Source organism: Crocodylus porosus, unplaced genomic scaffold (genome assembly GCF_001723895.1).
Source record: "Crocodylus porosus isolate Cpor-Errol unplaced genomic scaffold, CroPor_comp1, whole genome shotgun sequence".
NCBI classification, from domain to species: Eukaryota; Metazoa; Chordata; order Crocodylia; family Crocodylidae; genus Crocodylus; species Crocodylus porosus.
The window spans coordinates 33,310,602-33,331,409 of record NW_017728947.1 but is presented as its reverse complement, the minus strand read 5'-3'; the positions used below and the strand labels follow the sequence as shown (position 1 = coordinate 33,331,409).

The following is a 20,808-nucleotide window of genomic DNA, read 5'->3' as shown; positions in this document are numbered from 1 at the left end:
AGCCTTCACTACCTCTGTGAGCTGACCCAAGAATTCCTGGTCAAGCTCTTCTCCCTGGTTGGGAGGTCTGTAGTAGACTCCCACCATTAAGTCTCTTTCCCCTTGACTGCCTTGTACTCTAACCCAAAGCACTTCAGAGTACCCCTCCCCTGGCTCCTTGCTAATTGACAAGGATGTGTATTCCTCCTTAATGTAGAGTGCCACGCCCCCACCTCTTTCCTATCCTGTCCCTCCTGTACAGCCTATAGCCCTTGACATTCACTGCCCAATTATGCGTTGAGTCCCACTACGTTTCCGTGATCCCCACTATGTCCAGGCTGGTGTCAGCCAGCAGGAGGGTGAGTTCCTCCTGCTTGTTACCATTACTACAAGCCTTACCAAACAAGTGTTAGGTCGCCCCATTTTACAACTTAACTAGAGTTGATTTTCTTCTATTCAAGGGTGGCATGAGGGAACACTAGTGAGAGCTTGCTTGCATTGCCAATGAAGGATCAATGAGAAGCAGAGACTGGTTCCAGAAGATGCTTGAAAAGGTATTGGGACACCTGTACCAGAGAGCGCATGGGAATCAGGGCATGGAATTCCAGTTCAACCAACTTGAAAAGATCTTTGGAGTTGGATTGCTAGTTGGTACCAGTTCCCTCTGGAAAAGGACACAGTGCTGAGTAGGATGGGTTCAGCCAGCTGAATTGGAAAACAATGCTGGAGTGTCAGTGCTGGTTCCTTATCAAGTTTCAGCAATATCTGCTTGTTTGGTCTGGTAGGGAAGTAGGTCTCATCATGAAGCCCTAAGGTGGGAACTTCCTTCCTGAACCAGCTTTAGCCCTTCAAAGTTTATCTAGACTTGAAGCTGGATAAACTAGACTCCAAATATTTTTATTTGCTTCAAGAGCTAATGACCGTCTGCTTGTAGAAAGAAAAAGTCACATCCAGCTCCAGATTTTCTTGAGTCATACTGTTCACTATTTGGATCGTATTTCAGGAGGACAGAGTGGCAAACATCACCGACATGACTGTCCTAGAACTGAAGACCTGAAATCTGACACTGCAACTCAATCTAACAATCATCAGTTCCTTAAAATGCTCAAAAGCACAAAACAAATGAATGGATTAATGGCTAAATTTTTTTTAGACAGTGGATCTTCTTGCCCATCAGTTTTGATACCCATGGCCACCATTTTTAAAAATGTACTATTTACATACTTTAGGTATCAATGCAATTTAGTACCCGTACATCTTGTGACCAGCCGTTTCACTGAAACCCGTAAACAGTATACATACCATTTAATGACTGCAATTATAAACTCACATATAACTTTAATTCTGGTAGCTTTCTTCAAGTTTGAGACTGTTGTTCTCCAATCACAAGAAACTGTGTAAACCAAACTTTTAAATACAAGTGGCAACATTGATACTATTTCCAAGTCTTTTGTTCTAAACAATTCCTGAATTCCACCGCCCCTCCATTACTGAACACAGTATACCTAGTAATTTCAGGAGGACATCAGGATTCTGCAGTCTTGGTATCGACATTCCCTTTGTAAGACTGATTTTGTACTACTAGGGAAAAAAAAAGCTTATTTGGATAGGCTGAATGTTACAATTTAAGCTTGATTGCAGGAAGCCTGAGTCATTTATCCACTGAAAGTTACTGGCCGATTCAGTCACTTCCATATGCAACCTTAAGGTGCGTATAGAACTTTAACACACACCCAATGAATCCAGTTGCATGAAATCTTTCACTCCCCTGAGAATAGCTTCACTATCCTAACAGGTCAAGCTTGCCTGGCAGTAAAACAGAAAAAAAACAAAACCACAACAAAACAATGCCCCACTCCCTGCAATCTCATTGCTGGAAATCTGTGGCTTTGCTAGTCCTATTAATTGTTATCATTGAAACCTTTCAACTCTGTCAAATGCTGTTATGAAATTTATTGGAGATGTGAAGCAAAATGCAGAGCTTACATCATCTCCACATATTCTGCACTCCCAGACGTCAATAAATCTGTGCTGGCATAAACAAGGTAGAATTTAAATTTTGGAAAATATGTAAGACTGGGTAAGGTTACTGAATTATGAAATTGCAAAAGACAGTGGCAGTCTTCTCAGTAAAACTAACTTACATTATTTAAGCTCTGTTGTTTAATAACATCCTAGCTGTCAAGTTTTTTTATGCAAAAATTTTAAATGAAACATTACTGAAGCCATGATAGGAAAAGAATTTATCAAATTGAACTCTCAGGCTACCAGTTCTAGGAATAGACTGCAGCAAGCACTGGCATATTCTAAATCCTGTTATTTTAGCAAATTTTGATGTCAAATTCAAACCTGTAATACCAACTTTTGTCTGTATTTAACTCATTCCTGGCTTTCAATATTTCCAAGAAATCTAAATTTCTTGAATAATGATGTAATTTACAACCATGCTAATATCATTCCACAGGAAAGGATTTATTTAAATCCAACTTCCACGAGCAAAGTTAGGTATTTTAGCCCCAAATACTTGGATTGTAACATAACATGATCCTTAGATAAAGGACTGTAGTAAAAGTTGCTAATAGAAAGCCTACAGAGTTCTGTGAGCAGATGAACTGAATTACCGAGACAAGACCAACAGATTGCAGAAAAATAAGACAGTCCTTTACAATGTATGGGAGAGGTGTACATAGAAGGGAAGGACATAAAGCACATTCCTTTTAACAGAGCTGAAGAATTATAAAGATGTAAATGTAGGTATCTTAGGCTGTTCAGTAAACTGAACCTCCACCCTGAAAGTTTGTTTTATAAACTCACTGCAACTTAGTATCTGTACAATCTTAAATTTCTTTTACATTCAAGTTTCTGCACATCTCGAGAAACTTTTAAGTTTCTTGTTAATTTGGCAATTAATTTTCAAGACAAGTTCATTACAATCTGGTGATAGTCCAGTGGGATCAAACTAGTAAATTCTCACAAAATAAAATTCATCCCTTCTTCCAGCTTATACTGTAGAAACTGGCCACAGTGGTGGAGCTGGGCTCATTATATCCATCTAGAAACCCTGCTCGATTTTAAAACTTCCAGTCAGGTAGTTACCCTTGAAAGTGAAACGATGCTTTAAAGAAAAAAAAAAAGAAAAGAAAAGCAACTAACACTAAACTGGTGACACCCAATTTACATTCAAACCAATACAGGTTGGGTTGGATATATGAACCTAGATTCTTGAGGAAAACTTCATGTAAGCAAATCAGTTTCTGCTACGCCCACTAGTCCCCCCGAAAATAGGATTTTTAATTGCCGTATCTACTTACTGCTTCAAGAACCAGGATGCATACTAGTTGCATCTCCTTTCCTAGGAAAGCCATTTAAAAAATGAATTCGTCCTCATTAACAAACCTCGCATTTGAGTGTGGAGGAAGCTACATTTGTAGCAGCTTGAAGAGGGGGTCAGGGATTGGGAGTATACAGATGTTGTGAGCATAAGCCTGTATATACAACGGAAATGAAGTTAAAAATGGAGTCGTTTTTGCTTCCTAAGTGACAGGCAGCTTGTAGGGCTACAGGTTCCTGCACAGGTAAGTTACAGTATAACAACTGCTACAGACCCCTGGAAGCAGTTCCCCCTGCCCCTCTAAGGCTGCCAGAAATTTGTCCAGAGCTCTCAAAATATTTAATTCAAGAGGCTACAATGGAACACGGTTGTTTTATTTAACTGAATATAACCATGAACCATGGTGTAGTTTCCCAATGAAAATGCAGCACAGCTGCAGTGAAGAATAGTTAAGAAGTGAAGAACAGTAGCTCGTTGCTATTGCACAGTAGCAGCATCATCACAGTTAGTGCCCACCAACATGTCGTCTTAGTGACAAGCTACATCACTGTAGTTCATCGCTGCAGTGACGTAGTGGCACATGTAGATGCATCCACTCTGGTCCACTATAGTAACATCCATCAGGAATTTGTTAGTCTTCAACTACTAATATGTATTACACTTTCACAGTTTCCAGCATGGAAGAACGGTTGTCTTAATCATTTAAGGCAGGGTTTCTCAAACTGTGGGTTGTGACCTTGCAGGGGGTTGTGAGCAACTTAAGAGGGCTGCAAACTTTCCATGGGGCATGCACGGTGGCTCAGGGAAGCAGCGCACTGTGATTACTGCCACGTGTGAGCTCCTCATCTCCCACTGCCGCCATCCAGCATTCGGGGTCACAGTATCGCTAAGTTTGAGAACCCCTGATTAAGGAGCTACGAAAGGCTATGGCTGATTAGGAAGGATTTGGACTCGCTGAATCCTCAAGCATTAAGATCAGGCGGTGGGTCCAGCCAGGAAATCTAAAAGCCTGGAGGACATGCTACAGACTGTTTTTATCATGTTAATCATGTCCAGCAGGAAGATAACATCTGGGGTTGAGTAAGGCCTCAAAGACATGTTTAATCCTAAATGAAATAGGAACAGCTCCTCCATTTAACTCGGTGGTAGCACTACTGGTAGAAATATACTCCTTATTGGCACTGCTTGACAGGCAAAGTAATCAGATTTTCCAATGCAATCAAAACAGAGATGTAGTAATGTGAAATTCACCTGCTGTCTCATCATCAGAACTGAGCAGCAGCTAAGGCATTTTGCAATCATAGTATTGAGGTGGAAAGGAAAAAACATCCATGTCCTTGATGCCTCCCACTTGGTATCCCATAAGACATCCAAGGGCAGGACTGTCCAAGCATTCTCAGCAAGCTACCATCTATTGTGATGTTGTTCCCAGTGTCCCTTGGGGAAAAAGAAAACATTGGATATGCTTCTAATCTGGTCAGAGATTTAGATGTGGAGTCACATTAGGAACTAACTGCAAAGGCTCGAAATGCTTAAAAGGTTCTAAAATTCTTATGCATGTTTAATCTGAATTTGATCTCATGTTTAAGCTGCGTAGCAAACATGCGTTCCAGCTGCCCTTCCTGCACTAAGGCAGGAGAGAGTTCTGTCAGCTATGCCTGTTCTTTTGCTGTGCAGAGTACAAGACCAATTACTGGATCTAAGCCCAATTTAGATGAAGGCAAATTTTCAAAGGGTTTACCCAACATCTCTTAAAATTAATGGCCAGCCTGTCCCCCCTACATGCTTGCTTTAGTCCTGGACATGATTGTAGCATGTTTATATCATGCAGCACCATCCAGTAGCAGGGCTACACTACCTAAGAGGTCATTTGATACATAAAAGCTCACAAGATAACACCTCAAGTAAGAAGCCTAACAACTACCCATATTTTATTAGTACATTAAAGTTGTTTTGAAAAGAAATGAACTCAATTTTCCAAGCGGAATATTTTGATCCATTCATTGGTTTTCAATTCACTATGCTGCAAAGTTAGTCTGAAACTACTTAGCTATTAAAGAGTCAATTGGTATGCAATAGAAAAAAACGGAAAGAGCTAACTGCCTAACAAATATTCATTAAATAGATGCAAAGGAGAAAAAAAAAAAATCACAAATCCACCCCATTTTCCTAGATCTATTCAACATCAAAAAATGCTTTTTTAGTTGTTCAACTTTTTAAAAAGACAACAGACAACTGGAGCTACCCTGGTAGCATTTTGCTATATAAATCATAGAATAGGGACTTGTTACTAGACTGCAGTTTCTACCATTAAATTACTAGGGAAAATTACCAGGTTCTAGGCCTTTGACCAAAAAACTGCTGTCCCAAGTACTAGTGCTTTAGCAAGGTGATAAATGTTTACTGTTCCCACAAACTTATTGTTTCTTGCAATAACGCTATGATGTAATTAATTTATGCCCTTCATACATGGGTCACAGCAAGGTAAAATTCTCATACAAATAAGCTTGGGACCACATCTCACAATAAACTAAAGTATGATGGAAAATGGGTTCTGGCAGTTCAGTCATGATACAAGTATAAGCCACATTGAGTGAAAGCAATATTTTCAGTTTGATACAGGAAATCCTGTACCACTACACTACATGATTAAACAACGCCTCTTACATTTGTGGTTGCTCCTTATTCTGACCCCTTCTTCCAACATAAATTGATTACTTGATGAACAATATTTAACATGGCACTCTACAGCTTCAATGTGCTACAGAATGTATCAGTAGTAACACCTCCTCTATAGAGGTAGATATTTATGTATTCTCCCCATTTCAAATAGGGAAACAGGCACAGAGATTAGTGACTTCCCCAAGAATGCATCTACATTTTGCAGTAAAACTGGAATACCATTTAGGATTTTCAAACTCCCAGTCCTCTGCTAAGTCTTCCAAATGATGTTGCCTTGATGAACAGAAAAGTTGCCACAGATAAGAAAAAAAATCCCAAGTAACCCAATTAATGTGTATTAAATGAGAGAACCAGAACTACTGGAAAAATTCAGTAGCAAGAAGGCCTACATAAACCTGTAAGTTTTATCAGAAAAAAAGCTTATGAAATGTCCAACCCCAGTGTATTAAGTTTACATCAGTCACTGAAAACTAGTGTTCCAGGATACAATTTTTATAAACATGTTTTATTTGTCTTGCTTATACCATTAGATTTGTAACTGCTGGCTGTCATTTCCCTTAAAAGGGGAAATCAATCCAAACACATACTGGTGCTTTTCAAAAGATAGCAATTAAAAGGGCAGCAGCAGCGGGCGTTTGAGATTTCTTAAAACCTTCAAGGCTGCAGGAAAGACAAAAGGACATGTGACCAAAAGTGTTATGATTATCCATTAGCGACTTCCATTGGTACCGGTATCAGTTATTTAGGTGATAATACAGCGAGGTCAAGTATTAGTGACAGACAATGTGCAAGTCATAAGGAATGATATAGTATACCAATCCTTACAAAAGTCATTGCTATCAAAATAAACTTAAAATGTGTCCCAAAAAAGATACCTAAATACTTCACATCAAATATACAGGTGGCCATCCAGATTATATCCCATATTTGTTGCAAAAATGTTTTGAAATGCCAATCAAAGCTAATCGTTTCTTTGGGGGGCGGGGGGGGGTGTTGGTTTTTTGATTTTTTTTTTTTTTTTTTTAAACAAAGAAACGTTTACACAATTCTATCAGCAGTTACACAAGCAATTTATATATCCTTAGCCAAAGTAAACTGGATCAACTGGAGAGTGCTGTAGCTAAGGGAGTTTCTTGTTTGTTTAATCAAAAGCTGGATGTCAGCTTATTTTCTAGTTAGGGATTTCTGCACCATTATGCAAACTGTTCAGTGCTTCAATTTAACAAGAAAAAGATGAAATGCAGTTGCTCAGCCAAACCACACTTCACTTCTTCCATCCGCCTTTCATGGGAAAGTTTAATTTTGCCAACTGCCATCAGAGTAAAATCTTTAGAATTTTTCAGATTTTATCCAAATTTGTTCCATTACTATTGAATTTCAGAAGTGAGTCAGTCTTGCTTTTTCCTGCCACTTCAGTTAACGATGGATATTTAATCACCCTGAAATTGCCTTTTTGCTTTACTCATAGCAAGGGTGAGGAATCTGAATCTCATGTGCAAGGCTCAAGATGATGCTTAGGACAGAACATGCAGAGTAAACGTTGTTTCTTTCCATATCCAGGTAATATAAAGCTGACAATTGTAGTCCTGTCATTATGGGTAATGAAAATAGTCCCTTTACAATGAACTTCCTGCAAGGGAGAACAAATAGATAATAACTCTTCTGGTAACATGTATGGTACACTGGCCAGTGTGTTTTTGGCGTTTAATGTAATCCTGTGAATTATTTTAATTCACTTGCTGAGCATTCATTTGAGGCATTCCTCTGCTGGGTCTTGGAGGCCCTCCACGACCTAGAAAATAAAGAGAGCACTTAATTTTGGATCAAGCCGAACAGGTTTAGAACTCAAAGGGATCAGTTTCAAGAACTTTGTTTGGAATTTACATTAACATTAATGCATGCTTAAATGTCCACATTAATATTAATGTATGCCTTTTAATATCATTGCATGTTCAATATCCTTATCCATCCGAAACAGATGCATATGCAACTAATGAATCTTCTAATGTAAATTCTTAGGATGTCTGCCTTGACAGTTTTTCATGGCGTTACTCAGAACTTTGCTAAATAAATTAGATTCCAGTGAAATGTTTCCCCCCAATCAATTCAATATTCAAGTAACAAACGACAATCGATAAAGCGTCACTCACCCCCATATTAACAGGAAAATAAATCCAACATTAATTAAAGTTAAGCTACATTACTAGCTGTTGGTTAGTATTTTAGAGGAATTCCAGGCTTAAAACAATTAAACTCGGATTCCTTCTTATAAATACCAACCAGCCAGCTAGTAACTTCGCTCTCACTTTCCTGTTCATGCACCGCAAGCTACGTGGAAGTCTCAACAGCAGTCTGAAAAAAAATTGATCAGAATGTACTGTTCATTTAGAGATATATATTTTTAAAGTTAGTACAGCTACTCCTCACTTAACGTTTTAGTTATGTTCTTGAAAAACGTGACTAAGCAAAACCATGTTAAGCAAATCCAATTACATCACAGGCAGTGGCCAAATAGTGTTATAACCAAACAATGTGCAACTTTAAACAAGTATGTTCTCTAATAGATCAGTGACATAATAATGAAACACTGTTAATCAGGGCAATGTTAAGTGAGGAGTACCTCTATGTCTATTCTAAGTCAATCCACCTTACAACTAGATACTTACTGTCGTTTTTCTGAGCCCCAACATTCCTACTTTTATAGCTGTATCTTCCATATGTATGTAATGTTCAAACTCCATGACAATCTAACACTATCTCAGTTCCCACTCCCAAAAGAATTTATTAGGCTTCCTTATGACAACACATAGTTTCACTATGAAACTATGAAACATACAGATATTTGCATAATTAAATTTAAGCAGCAGAAAAAGTAAACAAAACAGCTATTACCCAAAGACGATTGAAAAAAATTATGAAAACACTGGGAATGCCATTAAAATTCGAAGGCAGAAAAAAATAAAAATCAGTTTAAGTTCAATTTCAGTTACTCGATAATAATTTAAGCTCACATATAAACAAGCAACTCCAATGCGTTACTATTTTTTAGCTCAGACCCAAAAGAACCTCACAGTGGGCAACTAGAAAGACGGGGACAGAGTCATTAAATAGATTTTTATAGAGGGGAGAAAATATGCATCTTTACTTTTGAAGTATTAAATAATCTATTAATTTTTCCACAGGATCTAGGAATAGAATGACAAGCAGAGTTTATGAAGATCAAAAAACCAACTCTGCAATAGGATGCAAATAATGCAAAGTATTTTTATTGAAACTCAAAAAGAAATAGCAACATATACATTCAGAAGTCACAGGAAATTTCAAAAGCAGAAAAAGAGCCTGGTGTCAAAATTCTAGCAAATCCTGTCTGCCAGAACTAATACTTCAAGTTTATAGCACTAGAACGGTTAACATAAAGCTTTCCAAAAATATATGTTTTCAGTGCTTCGTAAAAACAATGGCAACTGAATATTTCTGTTGAAAAGACATTGGTCTGCTGAAGAATATTCTGTCCAACAGCCAACAAACTAACTCCTTCTAACAAAGGTCTGAGGAAGTTTAAATACATTGTTGAACTGCAGCCTGTTCATTGAACACTATTATTTTTAAAAATCCACAACTATCTAGACAGTGAATTAGAAAACCCAATTCAGCAGAGTTAAGAACACATCATCACTTGAGAATTACCTCGAGGGGCTCCCCGAGGTCCATTCTGTCCAGAGCCACGTTTGAAATTCTGTTGATATCCATCCTAAAGAAAGTGCAGGAAAGTAAATTAAGGTCTCATCAAGATGAACTCTTTTGTTATTCTTCAGGAAGGTATATATTTACTAGTAAAAATATTAACATTTATTAAATATTAAAGAGCATTACAAATAATCTAATCATATTTTGATGAAGTGACGAGTTTGGGCACCATCAACATATAGCTTTTCAGGAAATCCTGGTCTTGTGAGGAAGAAAAATCAATTGTTTTCAGCACACAGTGAGAATAATTTCCTACTGCTGCACTGCTCTCAAGGCTTGCCCCTGGGTAAATAAACTAAACTGGTAATTTTTTGAAGCTCATGAGGTACAGTGGTGGACACAACACCTTTATGTTCAAATCCCAGTATGAATTTAATACCGTCAGTCTGGAAGGTAAGGGTGAATTTTTGTTTCACTGGTTGCAATCTGTGGCTGGACATTTTTAGTTATCTTTTTGATAACATGTCAAGATAATAGTTCATCTAATTATGCTGAAGACATGATTGACAGGCTCTTTGAAGACAGAGAGAGCGAGCACAAAAACCTGTCTTCATTAAATTAAGCAATTTTTTCAGTCCTAGAATTTCAGCTCAATATTGGCTTACCCTCTGGTAGTTGGGATAGTCCCGTGGAGTGTTGAACTGGGGCTGTGTGTAACCACTGTTTGGAGTGTTGGAGAATGAAGGGCGATAGCCATCGTAACCTCCTAAGAAATACAATACAAATAGTTAATAAAGGGGAAACTGCCTTTTTTGAGTACACATAAACCCACTAATGGGATTTATTCAGTATCCAGAATATTTAAAAGTTTCTCAGATCCGTAGATATCGCAAACATTTGTATTAATAGCAACACAAGTGCCTTACATAATCTCATTAAGACATCTGGAAAGATGGCATATAATACTTTCTCCAACATTCTTTAGTAAACATGGCTCAAATCAAATGCAAGCATAAACATTTTTCTCACAACCAGACTAAAAAGGAAAAAAAAAAAAAAAAAAAAATCAAAGAGTTAATCTTCTAGGGTTCATACTGAAAGCTGTGGTGTTGAGTAGGTCTACTATTATTTTTTGTGCACTTGTAATTCCTCAGGGAAAAACTCTGAACTTCCTACATTTGTAAAATGCCCAGCCCTTTTGGGTTATTACTGAAATACTTAACACTTCATTTGGTATTTTACAAATGTATTATCATGACCAGGAAATGATAGAAGTAGGTATCTTGCAAGGTATTATCATTTTAATCAGGTCTGTACAACTTCCAAGTGGCTGGGGGCTGCAAGACCACCAGGCCCACACTGCACGCAAACCAGGCAAGTGCTGCATGGGCCTAATCTATTAAATGATATAGGATGTTGGTGCTAAAGATCCTTAGTATCCTGTACTACGGGGGGGGGGGGCTGAGGGGAGGGAAGGGGAATGATGGAGTCTCAAAAAGTGTACTTATTTATTTACCTCGAAACCCATTGGCCGGTCCTCTGTATCCATTCATTAAGCCTCTAGCACCACGTGATCCACCACGAGACACTCCCCGGCTGTTATAATAAGGCTGACTGTTACGTGGGAATCCAGTATTCTGTTGTGGAGGCTGCTGGTGATTACCTGCCACTTGATGAGACTGGTCTGGGGAACTGTGGTAGGTGCCAACCACTATAAAGAAACAAAAATGGAAGCATCAACAAGAGCATGTTCCCCAAAGACTCAAAAGAATACCAATCTAATGCAAAGTACACTACTTCAAGTACTATCAAGTAGTGTTTGCTGCTTATCTATCTAGAGCAAGGGTGGGCAATTATTTCAGGTGGAAGGCCGCTTAACAAGGTTTGGTGAGTTTTCAAGGGCTGCATGGGTAGTCCTGCCCCCTGGTCGCCATCTTGGGACCAGAAGTCCTGCCCCTAACCCCTAACCTTTGTCACCAGAAGTCCCTCTCCTTGCCCTCTAGAAATACTCCTTTTAGCAGAGTGTGGTTCCCATCTTAGAACCAGAAAAAAACCGAATCATACACTAAAGGTCAAAACACCTAGCAGAAAGTATTTTAAATTCTATTACAGAAAATATTGTTGTCATGATTTGTATTCAGGTACTGTATATAGAGACGATTGCATAGCCACTCAAACATAAATTTTTAGTCTTGTATGTTGTGTGGGGGGGGCATATGTGTGTACGGTGAAAGGTGTGGGGGATTCGTGAGGGGGTATGGCTATGTGGAGGGGCAATAAAGGTTATGTTTGTGGTATATGTATATGTGGGGGAGTGTGGACGTATAGTGTGGGTGTGTGGGGTACAAGTAGTGTTCTGCATTTTCAGGTTTTATTTAAAAAAATTCCAGGAATTTTTCGGGGTTTAATCTTCCAAACATAAAAACTGGGTTGAAATCTGGATAAAAGGAAGAAAAAGGGAAAAATAAATTTATATCGGGGAAAATAAAAATACGTTTCTGTGGTAGGGAGGGACTAAGGCTGGAACTAGGGAAGGGGTAGGAGTATGGCACAGCCTGTCAGCCGCTCCTGGGGCTGCGACAGGAATCAAAGCAGGGGAAAGCGTCAGAGGATGCAGGGCGGGGGGAGCACGGCTCTTGCTGTTACACACACACTGGGAGGGCTGCACCAGGCTCTTCCCAGGGGGTGCACAGCCCTGGATCCATGTGCAGGATGAGAGCAGGCTGCCACTGCAGGCTGGGGCCCACGGTGGCACTAAGTTCTTCCTGGCACACAGCACTGGACCCCGTCACATGGCATCAGACCCCACCACATTCTTCCCTAGATGCATTCATACCCCTCTCCGCTGCTGCAGCACTTGCTGCCAGGCTGCCCTGGTGTCTGGGGGGAGGAGGGAGTGGTGCGCAGCCGGATGTGGGGGTGGGAACCCAACCCTGGCACCAGCACGTCACCCCACCCGAGGTCAGAGCTGGGAGCCCTGTGGACCTGTGCAGAGCAGCTGGGTGCAGCGCCCACCACAGGGAGTGAGGCTGGGCTCTCCTACCTGCTCCCCCAGCAGGGCTTGTAGCTCCCAACACCTGGGACAGGGCCACAGCCAGAGCTGCCAGGGTGCAGCTGGGACCTGTCCACCCTGGGAGCCATTCCTGCAGCCCCTCCCAGGGTCACACAGCTGGGGACTCGGCATCCCCAGGCAGCAGCTCCAGCTACCCTCCCCCGGCACCCATATGGCCACCACTTCTCCCTCCCCCTCCCCTGCCAGAAACCTGTGCCTCAGGTAACCAGCACTTTTACTTTACCACACCCCCACATTCCCAACATGCTGGTTGACAGGGATTTTACTTTACCTGGTAAAATATTATTGAGTCAACTGAAAAATGGGTGTAAACCAGTAAAAACCAAGTAACTTGGGGGGGGGGGGAATATCAGGCAATTCATTGGTGAAATTTGGTAAAAACCGAAAATGCAGAACACTAGGTGTAAGGGAAAATCTCCACCTCCCCAGTCTCGTCCCCACATGGCACAGCAGCAACAGGCAACGAGTGCTCGGGATTCTGGCTCTGGCCAGTGCTGCACATCACGGCAACAATCACCTCTATTGCTGGCACTCCCCGCCATGCAGCCCCCACACTTGTGTGGCACCAGAAGGAAGCCCCACGTGCTGTGCCCCACTGCCTTCCCCATGCCCTGCTGCATAGGTTGTACAACTCCGTGGAGAAGGCAGTGGGCTCCTGCACATGGTGCTTCCCTCCAGTGCCATGCAAGTGTTTGAGTCAAAATTTTTTTCTCTGGAAAATTTTCCAATGTCATAAATAGAGCGTGATCTGATTTAGCATGTTTATTGGGCTTATATTTAGTAAACAAATCTAAAAAAGTACCCCATGTTAATTTTATGTCCCAATAGTCACAAGTATTTGAATTGAAATATTTGATTAGGAAAAAATTAGATACAGCACACTTAATGTGGTTTAAATGTTATACTCAAACAAATTCAAACCTTTATATGGAAAGAAATTATTTTTATTGGAAAACTTGTAAAAATGTAAATACAATACACAATAACATGTACTTCCCTTACATTGCTTGTTTAAATTTAAGAAAAAAAATGAAGGCACCGAAAACTGTTGACACACTAATTCTAGCACATCCAAAGAAGTGTGCAATCATATGCTGCAGGTGTCCCCTCATCTACTTCAACGGAGTTTAACTCTCTTCCACTGACGTCATTGCAGTGTCTCCAGTTCCACTGTCACTATCCTTAGAATCACCTTCGCTACTTATTAGTTCCATTTCAGAATCAGATTGAGGCAAATCTGATTCAGAACTACCTGAACCACATTGTCTTTCACTAAAGGATGGTTTTTACCAATGAGTCTATGGGCAAGCACAACTTATTGTCACACTGCACAACTTATTGTCTGTATTAATTGTGCTTCGCACTGATTCTCCAGAAGCAAGAGATTTTGAGAAATAAAAACAAGCTTAGCGGTGCATTCCTTTGTTAGGCTAGTCCTCTTTTCTATCTTGATTGAGCTGAAAGCCTTCCAGTTCCATTCACAAGTTGTGTTGGTGGAATGCTTAGGATCCATAGAGCAATCCTGGACAACAGTTGGGTGTTACAGTATGCCTTCCACCATGTGAGAGGAGACATTCTCTGCTGCCTACCAAACAATGTCTTTTCTCCAAAGTTTTTCTTTTGGGCAGTACTCGGTAATGTCTGTCATCACGGCTATGTTGTCGATGTTGGGGACCTTCTTAACTACTTCCATAATTGTATCAAGAGCAATATAGATAATTAATCTTCTGATAAATGTTGTTCTCTGTGTTGAAGATCCAAAATGTTTGCTGCCAGATGAACTGGATGAGAGCAAAACTCAGATCTCTTAGTAAACATCTGTTTTACTATTTTTTTGGATAGGGATGAGAAAGGCAAAAGCTTAATTAGATTTTCATTCAGTTGTCTGAATATCTCTGAAATATCTGAAAGGCTTAGTGCATCTCCTTCAAGTTTCTTGATAGCCACTGAAACTGGTGGTAGGAAATTGAATGTTCCTTGAACTTGAACCCAGAACACAGTTGTGGAGAATATGCTTCCAAATGTTCACGGGAATAATCTGGGATACTGTGTCATCTATTGAAGCACACTGCAAACAGTTCTTTGTGCACGGCAAACTATGTAAACACTTCGTAGCTGAACCCCACCTAGTTTCTCCTGGCAATAAAAGTGCACTTTCCTTCCCCTGCTTCTCGTTCTGTAATTTCTTCCAAGTCTGATTAGCAACATGATGATTACTGAATACCTTCACAATCACTTTGCAGTTTGCCAATACCGTCTTCCCTGTATTCACACTTACTATGTCCTTTGCCAAAAGATTCAACCCATGAGCAAGACAACCAAATACTATTAAATGAGGATACTTTGCCTTTAATATTTGCCATGCAGTTTTCGTGTTACATTATCAGTTACAAGGGCTTGTACCCTGGAGGGACCTGCACTTTCAGCATCTTCACTCAGTAATTTGGCTATTTATTCACCTGTATGACGAAAAGATTTGGTAACAGTTCCTTTCAGGAATATTGGTTCAGGTGTTGCTAACAATGTTCAATAAAAGATAGCCTTGTATATCAGTCCATTAATCTGACATCGGAGTTAGTGACTGTGCTTGACCAATCCTTTGAATAGCCATTCTTTGAACTTTTTCATACTCTCCAAGAGACAATGGGATAAGCAACAACATGACAGTAACTTATACGATGGGCAAATTAGTTTGTAATGTTCCTTCCAGTATTGATTTTCAGTTATGGAAAGAGATTTACCACTTGCAAATATAGCTCGAGCTAATGTCTCATCTGCTTTTCCTGATCTTCTTTTGACATTTTGTCCACAAAGCTTGATAAAAAGCCTGTCTTGAACAGGTACTCATGGCAGATCGCATATCTGGTGACAGTGATCTTCAAAGCAAGGATCCTGCTTCTTCCTCCAGACCTGGAAGCTCAACATTTTCATTTTTTGCAGATCTATTTCACTCAAGCTACCAAGTTCCTGCAACAAAAGGGGGAAATGATTTTTATTTTAGCCTATTCTAGTCTGGTCTCATCCATCAGAAGGAGAAGTGGCAGGGAGCTTACCCCCACCCCCTGCCAGAAAAAACACTCTGCTGCTCAACTTGCTGCTCAGTTGCCTTGGAACTGCAGAACTAAAGGGAAGTATATTCCTCTGGCCGAGGCCAGACTAAGCTCATTCTGCTGGGTTGAAATAATTAACTACTTATCTATTATATATTTTTTTAAAGTATTGTTAAACCTAAGGCACTTTGGGTGCTTAGTACAAACAGAAAAGCAGGATACAAATATTTTAAATGGCTAACTAATTAACTAACAGTCCAGAGTTTCATTAACAACTTTTAAAATTATGTTTTAAAACAATATAGATGGTAGTCTAGACTATGCTAGTCTGCATGTTGTTTGACATATTCATTTGTTTACTTACACAGTATTCCTGAAGTAGACTTTTCTCAGACGATGTTATTCCACCACTTGGTTGTATTAGCTTTCTCTTGGCTTGTACTCTTTCAAGACAGTTTCTAAATACTATTAAATTCATCTTCATTCTTGTTGCGTTGTTAGCATACTCCTGCCCACAATATTTACATCTACCAACTTTCCTCCTTCCTTCAGTGGCTTGAATTTCACTATAATGATGCCACACGCTAGTTTTTTCTGATTAGGCATTATTATGACTACTTGAAACTAAAAGCACTAAAAAAACAACAGATATTATGCAAACACTTCCAATTTCTCCAACTCAAGAAAAGAAATGAGACACTGGTCTGTGAGTTTGCTGAACTGAACGTGAAACAAAAATTAATCACAGTTTTAGTTTTGGTTATGCTTTCACTTGCAGTTTGGAGATTTAATAAGAATTTTAGCTTTGGTTTTGATTTGATATGCACAGCCAATTGGGTGAATTCGTAACTTGATTTTTGGTTTGGTGAATGTATTTACCCTCCTGTTTACAAATGAATAAAACAGATATGTACTCTCTCCCACACTTCCTAGGGAGAATCACCTGAAAAACACGATTTTCCTGAAAATGTTCTACCCCACATCTCTGCTCTGGTGCCACACAAACACAGGGGCTGCACATGCAGGGCGGTAAGAGAGGCATTCCAGCTGGGCTGTACCCCTTACCCCTATGTGCAGCACTGACTGGAATGCCTGCTGCTGCCACCAGCCAGAGCTGTGCGCAATGGGGGGTGGGGTCCCTGCCCACCAGAGCTCTGTGCTGCTGTAGCTCACTGGCCTCTGCCTGGGGTACAGGCTGCGTGCTGCTGCCAGCCCCAGCCCCACACTCCTGCCTAGCTGCAGCTCCCCCTCCACCCCCATTGCTTTCCTACCTGGAGCCTATCCCTATTCATGTCTCCATCTCCTGCAAGCGGCGCATCCCCAGCTGAGTCCAGCTCTGTCCCAAGAGCAGTGCTGAGCTTGGTGCTGCTCACAGCAGATGGAGATGGGGCTGGGCTCAGCTGGCAGGGCTGCAACCTCTGCAAGTGGCACTGCCTGGGCTACATCCAGTGCCACTCACAGGGGATGGGGCCACACCAGCTGAGCGCCAAGTCCGACCCCATCCCCTGCAAGCCAGGTGCGAGTGGCACCTGGCTTCCAGGGGATGGAGCTGTGCCACCCAGGCAGAGCCTGGCCTGGCCTGCCTTGAGCTGCGCTGCCAAATGCCAAGCCAAATGGGCTGGACTCAGCTGGTGCTGCCTTATCCCATGTGAGCGGCAGTGGTATAGTCCAGAGAGCACTGCTTGCAAGGAATGGGGCCACACCAGCTGAGCACTGAGCCCAGCCCCATACCTGATTTTTTTTATGTGGCACCGTGTAGAAGTCGAGTTTGATTTTTAAGACCCCAAAATCAAGCTTCAAAACCCAACTTATACACTGTGAAATACAGTACATGGTAAACCACAAGTCTTTTGGTTTTGGACTATATCATGCATAGACTGTATTAAGTAGGTGCTAAAATTCTGCTTAAAAGTCTGTTTATAGAGTACCTGTGCCAAAGTTTGCAGGTGTTTCAAAAAAGGTAAAATGCATCATTTCTGGGTGAACTAAGTCTAGAGATACTACATGCAAATTGCTACAGCTATATTTATTTTAAAATCAGTTTTTTCACATTTGTTCCTCACTTATATGTGCTCAGGGAGAGCAGGGCCTGATAGAAAGAAGGGTAGGGAAAGAAGTTGAGGCACAGGGGAGCGCAGCAAAGGGGCTACCTGACCTCCCAGATTTGTTTTGCCTAGTGTAGCAGTGGAAGGTTGACAAATTGAAGACAAACCTCAAAACATTAGATTCTATACTTACTAGCCAACTGCCCATCAAGAATGACTGGAGGGGGGGAGGGAGGGGAACAGAGGCCTAAGCCCCTTCTCCCACCTGCCTTGGGCCAGGGCTGGGGCCTGGGCTGCTCCCCCCCGCATTGCTTCAGACCAGAACCAGGACTGCTCCCTGCCTCCTGCCACTGCTTTGGGCCAGGGCCCATGACCATTGCAGCATTCGTGGTAGCAGTGTGGCACAGCTGCTAGTAACCGCCCTTCCTGCTCCACTACCTTCCCTGTCCCCCCCAGCTGTTGGGGGGCACCAGCCCCTGATTCCAAGGAGCAGCCCGGGGGGAGCAAAGCCAGCATGCTCCGGTCCCTGTCATCCCCCTCTGCCTGCAAGGAGCAGGGGAGGGGGATGAGGCCAGCCCAGCTGGCCTTGACCCCCTCCCCTCCGGCCCCCCAGTCATTGCAGTGCACCACTGTCTGTCCAGTGCACGCTGATTGCCTGTCTTGAGGGTGAATCAAACGTTACAGACAGACAGACCTAGGCTTTTATATTAGAATGTATGCATTTACAGAATCTAATTACTGGGGGGGTCGTATATTTAAATAAATACAGTATTTGAATGCATGTTAGCAGCCTATGTTAGGCCCTTAGCAGACATTCATTTAACGGTGCAATGGGACCTGTTCCCTGACCCTAATAAACATGCTTCCTGCCACGTATGCATGGCAGGATGCATGATTCTGTAATCAGGGATCACATCCAAATCATGTCACTACTACTTGCCAGTTCAGGGAGAACCCAGGATTATGACTGTAAGCTTCCCCTGCACTGGCATGTTAAAAGTCATGTGTCTCATGAGCCAGTTCAGTCCTGGGACTGGGACATACAATCATCCCAGCCCTGGGACTGCAACAGAGCCAGCTGGAGAAACCAGTGTGGTCCTGGAGAGCTGTCAACCAAGCCCCACTATACAGCTGGCATCAGGCTTCATGGGAGTGGACCCTGCCACACATTCAATTTAAGTTGCAATGGAAATGAGCCATAAAATTATTATACATATTTTACAGAAAAATTTTGTGGATGATTTCACATTTTGTTGTGCCATTAATTCCTTGAAGGCGTGGCTGGGTTACTACTTAAGAAGCGAATGACAGATCTCAGGTGTAGCTATACTGAGTGATAGAAGAATTACAGGAAACACGTTAGTAGAGCTACAATTGCGATATGTAAAGGTCTGGAGAATTCTGCCCCCATGGATGAGACTGAGCCCCACTACCACACATGCCTATCTACCCTTAGATCCAATAGACCTCAATTTCAGTGCTGAATCCTATAGGCTGTGTGTCATATAAACAAACCTTGCCAGGAGCGATCAGAAATGAGGTGGTATGTAAGACTGATTGCTGGTGATTGCTGGGGAGCAGGGAAGGGTGGAGGTTGTTTCTAACCAAGGTACTGTCATCTTGGCAGCCAAGATGACAGGAGAAGGACCCAGCCAGCCAGCAGGCCTCCTCAGCCAGGCACCATCCTGAGATACTGCCAAAGGGCAACACTAAGCACTGCCCATCTCTTTAACATTGTCCTTCAGTGGCAATTTGAGGAGGGAAAGGAGGCTCTTTCACTTCTTTTAAGGGTTTTTTTTATTTAATGTTGGGGGGAGGGGAAGGCAGTAGGTATGTTTTCACTGGGAGGGTGGGGTGGTGGTGAGGAGGTAGCCATAGCCCCTCTGTAGGAAAGCGGGGGTGTCGGGCTTTGCACAGTGAGGGGCTTTGGCATTAGGAGCTCTCCTCATGCTGCCAAGCAGAGAAGCAGCAGCAGCCACAGGAACAATCCACAAAGAAACGTTTGTGACTGGATCCTAATGTCTGCCTTCCTCTGACTCAAACTGGGCCATTTTAGTGCACAACCCAAAACGGTTGTTACACTTGGTCATTAGCATGTAATAAGTTACTTTTTGGAGTCTGGTACCTTCTGGTGCTGAATAAAGACACTAGGAGGGACCAGCTTACAGCACAGTCGCATGAATTCTTGATTAGACTGCTTAACAGTACACTAGACTTGTGTCCCATCACATATTTTTCTACACATCCTTCTTATCAGACCTTTTCAGCCATGTCCCAACTTCAAACAAACCTCCTTCCACCAGTAAGGCAGAGGCATGGACCTTGAATTTGTATTTACTGGTTTGTATGGGTTTAAGCCTGCATTATCACCAGGATGCCCTCAGATCTCAGGTCATTTGGGCAGAAAAGAAAGCCTATTAATGTACACAGGAAAATAAAGTGTGGATCAAAACTCTCCTTTACATCCAATTCTCCCCTCTTTTTCCACGCAACATAATGCTATACACTTCCTTTCCCCACATCCAACCACCTCAAAAAGCTAGCTCTTCCCATAAATCAATGTCAACCTAAGCCCTTCTCCTTATTTCTGGTTGCCAGAAAATATTTGCATGGGTATTTTGTTTCTTTGAGTGCCTTGTAAAGTATATGCTGTATACAAACTGTTTTCCTAAAAAAATCATCAGGATCGTCTACAGTTTAGATTTCTGCTAAATGTAGTTTTCATAATAAATGCCTAAAGCGTCCGTGTAAGTAATGACATTTCTGACGCATGAACATTCTGCATCAGTTTAAACTAGCTTAACCTTTTCAACTCAGAATTACTTCAATTTTGTTTCCCCAAAAGGGACCTACATGTCATCTACTGGCTGGGCTAACAGATCAGTAAGTGAATAATCAGATCATGATGCAGACTTACAATGTGCACACAAAATTTTCATAGAATCTATGAAGCCTGCCTTC

General features: G+C 41.5%; 1 protein-coding gene across 1 annotated transcript in view; it reads right to left on the bottom strand.

Moving 5' to 3' along the window:
- Positions 1-6,478: 6,478 nt before the first annotated feature.
- The window catches only part of CAPRIN1 (cell cycle associated protein 1), a 64,440-nt gene continuing 50,110 nt past the window's right edge, over positions 6,479-20,808 (bottom strand). The window contains exons 16-19 of the mRNA XM_019551430.1: positions 11,196-11,390; positions 10,345-10,445; positions 9,680-9,743; positions 6,479-7,784 (exon numbers count right to left, since the gene is read on the bottom strand). Coding sequence (XP_019406975.1) covers positions 7,720-7,784; positions 9,680-9,743; positions 10,345-10,445; positions 11,196-11,390 — 425 coding nt within the window. The 3' untranslated portion in view covers positions 6,479-7,719. The remainder of the gene's footprint in view (positions 7,785-9,679; positions 9,744-10,344; positions 10,446-11,195; positions 11,391-20,808) is intronic.